This window comes from Colius striatus, chromosome 1 (assembly GCF_028858725.1).
Source record: "Colius striatus isolate bColStr4 chromosome 1, bColStr4.1.hap1, whole genome shotgun sequence".
NCBI lineage: Eukaryota > Metazoa > Chordata > Aves > Coliiformes > Coliidae > Colius > Colius striatus.
The window spans coordinates 171,647,674-171,654,298 of record NC_084759.1 but is presented as its reverse complement, the minus strand read 5'-3'; the positions used below and the strand labels follow the sequence as shown (position 1 = coordinate 171,654,298).

General features: G+C 42.4%; 1 protein-coding gene across 1 annotated transcript in view; it reads right to left on the bottom strand.

Annotated features, from left to right (window-relative positions):
• Positions 1-2,321: 2,321 nt before the first annotated feature.
• Positions 2,322-6,625, bottom strand: part of WIF1 (WNT inhibitory factor 1) — a 40,643-nt gene continuing 36,339 nt past the window's right edge. The window contains exons 8-10 of the mRNA XM_062013006.1: positions 5,932-6,027; positions 5,247-5,342; positions 2,322-3,068 (exon numbers count right to left, since the gene is read on the bottom strand). Of these exons, the coding sequence (XP_061868990.1) occupies positions 2,947-3,068; positions 5,247-5,342; positions 5,932-6,027 (314 nt within the window). The 3' untranslated portion in view covers positions 2,322-2,946. The remainder of the gene's footprint in view (positions 3,069-5,246; positions 5,343-5,931; positions 6,028-6,625) is intronic.

Genomic DNA, 6,625 nt, shown 5'->3' with positions numbered 1-6,625 from the left:
AACGTTTTGTGTTTCTTTCACCAGTTTTTACCATCTCACAGCTGCTGCTCAAAAGCGTCGCGTTTGGCACCTCACTCTGGCTAACTGCAACCCCTCCAAATGTTGCAGAAAAGGCACTTTCTGTCTGACCTATTGTAGCAGATTGGTGTTTTGACTTTTGTTATTTTTCTTTAATGGATTTTAATCTATGGCACATACATTTGTGTTTGCCATACGTGCGTCCAATGCAGTGAGAGGGTATCATAAATTCTAGAGCTTATTTTCTAGTAGCAAAATTGCTTCTGACTTTCTACTGGACATTTTCTGATGAATTAATACCTTGTTTTAGCATTGTCAGCTATCATGGATTTTGACTTAAATAAAACTCTTCTTACACAAGGGACTGCCTCTACAAGGGAAACTTTGTGCTCACACTGGCATTACAGGCAAAGTGGTAGAAACTTTGCACGTAGAAAGTTGATGTTACTTAAGAAAAAGGGTTATTTTACAGTGTGCACCTTGAGGAATAATTTTTCCTTTCACAACCTGTCTGATCATATTCTTCTCATGATTAATGACCTTTCAAAACATCAGTGGTGAAACTCTGAAAACAAAGCAGCAGCATTTAGTGTCTTTGGAACAAGTAGCAAAGTAAATGACTCCACATAAAAGAATACACTTGCTATTTTTAAGGAGGAACTTTCTAAGAAATTGACAGGAGCAGAAAAAGTTCAGCCAAAATATCTGAGGAATTTTAAGTAAGAAATTTCTATGCTTTTTACTGTAGTCCGTGACCAACCACTGAAGACAATCTTTGAAATTTGCAAATGACATCCATGTTTACAAACAGCTCCTGAGACATCCCTGGAGATACAGAGCAGCTACAGATTTAAACTCAGCCTAATATTAATCTCTTTCTTTCATCACTTTTAAGGAAAATCTCAGAAAATGGTTGCTTCTTCAATATCTCCCCTGGGTTTCCATCGCCCAGGTGTCTTCTCCCATGGCTCCCTGTTTTCCATTCTCTTTCGGTTTGAAGAGAGTGCTTTTGGGAAAGCACCGATCAAGGGTGGGGGCTGAGCTCCTTTCCTGCCCCACAGCCTCCTTTGTTGGTCCAGTGAAAGGAAAAACACAGCTCACACCAGCAGCCTGTATTTTGCCACCTGAGGGCCCTGTGTGCCAGCCTCCCTCCTATCCTCTAAGTAGGTCAGAGAGGTACCAGGGGTCCCCTGAGAAGCATGAGCCTGAGGGCTGGGGCACTACCACTTTGAAGCCCACCAGCCAGAGCTGTTACACATTCATGCCAAAAAAGCCCCTTCCTCAGCAAACCTGAGCTGGTTTACTGCCATCCCCAGAAGGCAAGTGGCCAACTCACCTTGCTCAGGCAGCTTCTCAGGTGTCCGGGAGGTGGCCTGGCCCTGCCTTCCTTCCACAGCCACTGTTCCTCCCACACCAGGCCCAGAAGGCTGCAGCTACACACAGTGATGGTGGGGCTGTTCTCCTGCAGTCACTCCACATTAAGGACAATGTGAAAACTACCCTGTCCTCCCTCCTTCCCTCTGGCCTAAGCAAGTCTTTTTACTTGGCCTATGGGCCCATCCACTAAATACACCCAGAAAGGTCAGTTTAATAGACTTTTTCCTTTGTAACTCAAAACTTCACAGTCATTAATCCTATGCCCCAAATTATGTGTTATTTATCCCCTCCCAGATAATCAGGTTCCCAGAACTACAATACAGCAAAGGTCAGTATTTATTTGATGAAGTGGATATTGTTCTTCAGTGCAGACAGAAACCATTTTCATTGTTTCCTAGCTATAGCATGTTACAAACCACGTGGCCCTTGACTGTCACATGAGGCAGCACCTAAAGCTCTCACAGTCTGAACACAACACAACACGGGAGCATCATCCTTGGAAACATCACCAGCTGGACTATTACTCGCTTGGACAGAGGCTCTGAGAAGAATATCCTGGTTATCTGAGGCACCACAAGCAGGGCAGCTTGGCATGGTTGCTTGGCAGGGGGGAAAGGAAGACATGGGGGAGGGCAAATACAGGGAAAGAAACACCTGTCTCTTTGTGTTATCCCCTCCTTTGCAAAAGCACAAGTAGATGTTACTCTTCAGAAACATTTTTTAAGACCTGTGGGGCTAGAAGCATAGATGGAGAAACCAACCCCACTGTGCCAGTGTTTTATGAGGGCACTTGAGAAAAGCCGTCGTCCCAACGCAGCACCCATGGGACAGCAGGGGCCACATAGAGCAACACTCGGAAAACTAAAGCAGCATCTTTATTCTATACACAACTGTCAGTATAAAAAGTTTATTACATAAGAGCTGTTTTGTTTACAATATATTATATTGCTTCAAGCTGATGCAGAAAGTTGACATGTTATAGCTCTACTTTGTTCACAATATATTATGTTGGTTAAATGGCACCACTGCAGTGTATATTTAATACACAGTAGTCTGCCAAACTGTAAGGCCAAAAATAGTGCTGAATTGAGTTATTCAGTTTTTAAATTATGCAACTATTTTTCTGAGGGAGAAGGTCTAAATACACAATAGTAAAAAAGTAAAACGCATCATTCTTTTGTCTTAGGCAAGTTACATCTGCAGTCATTGGAATGATTCAGGTGAGCACCTACGAGGCTTTCTGCTCAAATATTGTTACTTAATGTTGGGAAAATATTTGCAGCTATATAATCAAAACAAGGAAGTTTAAACATAACTGAAGTACAGTACAAAACACCATCCATGAAAGAAAAAGCCTACATAATCATACTAGAGAAGTATTTATAGAACTTAAAAGGAACAGTAAATATCAGCTCAGTGGTTTATAATGAAGCTAATAAAATTCCAGCCGGTAATCTTAACTGTAATGAACAGCATTTTAACATTCAATCCACGAGAGGTTAATGAAGGCTGTGAACTTTGTGTAACACGAACCGTTTCAGATGTTGGAGTTCACCAGATATAATTGGATTCGGGTGGAACATGCCTCTCCTCGGCCCTTTTCGGCGACGGCGTGTGCTGCCTATGCTTGCTGCCTGCTGGCCTCAGGGCGCTCAGACTGCTGGCTCCGTACCCTAGAAAGTGATTCAGTTCAAGAGAAAAGAAACCACCAAAATCACAATTCGTGGCTAGTATTTCAAGTGGAAACAGTCTCCCTGGTAGGAACCAGGGGCTTTGCCCTGCGCAGGCGTCTGCCCCTCTCTGTGCCCCCTCAGATGCACCAGGTGCTGGCAGACAGAGACACGCTTTTGCCTCTGCAGGGGCCCAGGCATGCACAGGCTGTCGCTCAGCCCTGGCTTCACACACGCACAGCCCATGCCAGGTGGGTGAGAGTCTGGCAGATCTGCTGGTGATGGGCTCTGAAGAGGGGTGTAGGCACCCCCTCAGGGACAAGCTGTGCCAGCTACCTGAGCTTGGCTGTGGTTTATGGCTGAGTGCAACGAGAAAGAACAGCAGCGACAATAAACACTTGTAGGGGGGAAAGCAGTCTGAGACAGGCTTAGCAGAGCTGCTTTGTTGTGGAAAATGAACAATAAAAATGGAATTCAAAGTATTACATTGTAATTATTTATAGTTTCATTTACTCATCTCATTACTTATAGCTCATGGAAATTACTTTGAAAAACTGTGCCCCCTCCCTTCAAATTTTTAACCACTTCTTTTTAAGAAAACAGCTTTACCAAGGAGCCATTCATTTGATGGAGTATGAGTCAAGTCTCTTGAATTAACTATAAATCTCCTTTCAAGATTAGAAGATGTTTGGTTTTAGTCAAAAAGAGTTAATTGCAATGCATGCACTTGTATGTGCAGTTTAAGCCCTACACGGAAACTTTAAATGGGGGTGAATTTTACCCAACTAGCCCATTCTCAGTTGCTTTGCTGAATACGAAGAGAGTTTTGCAGTGCTAAGCACAGCAGGACTGCACCCAAACTCCAAGTAATGAAGTCTAGAAAACCTTGGAGCTGACTATAATGTGTGACTACTAACTCTTCATAACAAGGCAGTTATGAGTTTTGGTTTTATTGTACTTATTGTACTGCAATTACTTCTTGGTGGATGGTCACCCATAGTACATATTTGTTTTCACTTGCTATCTGAGCTATTTACAAGAAGAGTGTGACAGGAAGAGAAAGATCCTATAGAACTTATGAAGTCTATATTGTTTCATTTCCATGTACCTTTTTTCTAACAATAATCTTCAGAGAATGCCTTGAATCCTTAAACACTGGTCCACTAACCAACAGCAGAAAAGTGGACTACTCAAACCTAATTTTCACGGCAAAATCCAGTTTGAATGAAACAACTATATTTATGCTGAAAGATTTTAATGTGATACAAATCATGGGCATCAACAGCATTTCACAGAAATGAATATTCAGTTGATGATGGGGCACATTTCTCACGGTTAATTGGTGGGTTTTATAGCTGCAAAGTTTTTCAGTGTTTTTATTATTGACACTTAGAACAGTAAATATGAATCATTACTTAACAGTAATGAATATTAATACCTCCTGGGAGGATGTACAGAATGTCTTTTGAAGATCTGCTGTTACAGCACTTTCACAAGTGAAATACAGAACTAAACCTGAATTCCTTATTGGATATATCCAATTGTATTTCAAATAACTTTATTTTAAACCCAGTGAAATAGCTTCAGCAAGTGTTAAATGGACCAATAAGCACAACAGAAATACATTTTGAGCACTTCAACTCTGCTTTGGGACAGTGTATTTTAGAGTCTATGAAGCATGGCTGGGAAGAGGAGGAGAAAACTCTGAAGTTGGTAAGTAGAGACCTTGTATAACTCTTCAGCGCCTCCCCAAAGTTTATAAAAGACACCTCATTTTCTCTACATTTTAATCAGTTTTAAAACCTAGAGTTTTGTTTCTAAAAATGCCTACCCAACATTTTAAAGTTAGCTGACATTACTGAGGAGTACTGAAGGACTTTAGAACCCTTCTGTACTCTGGGTGGAAGATAGGCAAGCTCATCCAGAAATCTGGTTGATACCAGATTCTGGAATTTCTAATACCAAGGTGATCTTGTAAAACACTTTAAAATAATTCTGGTTGGTTTTTTTTTTAATAGGTAAAAATATGGACTAGTGAAAATCTTTGTTTTATTGTTTGGGTTAAAGCTTAGAAAAGAATGGAGTGCAGTATCATTCATGCTGCTAGAAGCAGTTACTTCTGCATAGCACAGTGTGTGTAAGCCCCTCAGTATGGACTCTCAGTGTTTGTTTCTCACTTACTTTTATTGCAGTGTCTCCCGTGCCAGCCTTCTTTGCACTGGCATCTGTTGGGCTCAGCACAGGTGCCGTAGGGGCCACAGCCAGGTTCGCAGACAGCTGTAAGAAAGCGAGCATATACACCTGACCTCTTGGCATTTGCATTCCCTGCTGTTCCTCATGATGGGTTGGCCCTGGCATGGGCTGGAGGTCTCATGGTAAACCTATGCCTTTGCACTGAGTGTGTGCAGAGCCCCAAAACAGTTCATGCTCACTTCCTCTGCAAGGTCTGGCTCAGTCTCTGGCAGAGAGCAGTAGACTGAACAACAGAGCTGAGCACCCATCAGAACCAGTGGGATAGGGAGGGTAGCTCCCAGTATCTCTTTCACAAAGTGCTTCTGTTGGATTTTAACCTTCAAGACACTGACATTTTACTAAGCATTTCTCTATTACTAAAATGCTGCTACTAACGTGACACATTGCTAGAAACAATTTCATAGAAACTGAAGAGTAGAGAAGAGACTGTGGGGAGGCTTTTGTGAAAGAAATGTCTCATTATTTCCTTAAGTCTGGTGTATGCTGTATGTCCAGAAAGTAAATTAACCTGAAATACTTTGACAAGAAACAATTAGTGCTGAAATTATGTAAAAATGCAGAGCTGGCCTGATGTTGCTATAACAAGGGCTGACACAGTGGCTTCGGTACTCACGCTTTGAACACAGGTCTCCCTGGTAGCCTTTGGAGCACTTGCATTTATTCTTACCAGTACATTTGCCTCCATTTCGACAGGGCTGATGGCATTTACCTAGAAATTGAAAATATGAAAACAATGGTTTTAGCTGCCTGCACTTACTGGAAACAAGTGTCTGATAAGCCTGTCTTGCACTCAAAACACTCATCGGATGCTGAGGTAAGTGTGCACTATGGATTCATCAGGAAGACTGCTGTGCTTACAACTGATATGCATTCTTCTGCTTTGAAAAGATGACTGTAATTCAGCACACCCAGAGCCCAAATGTCCATGCAGCTTTTGCCTGGATTTGTGCCATTTGGACTCTGCAGAGTGTCCTGTGTCACCAGTCAGTATTGCCTCATGCTCTCCTCACTCTTTGTCAGAGAGGCAGCACTGTCCAAACTCTGTGTTTGCCAAGAGTGGGATCCATACCACTATGGAGTAAAAAATCTGGTGGCATCTGAGAGAGATTTTAAGCAACAGGATGCTCAGGAACTGAAAAGTGCAGCTGCTACTTGCAGACAATAAAGAGATTGGCTGGGCCTGTCAGCTTGCAACAAGAGGCCGTGGAGCACCACGATGCTGCGGATGCTGCAACGAGGGCTGTTCCACACCACAGCTCAGAAAACAAGGCCCCATTACAAAAGCATGCCCTTTCCAGCTTGCAAAG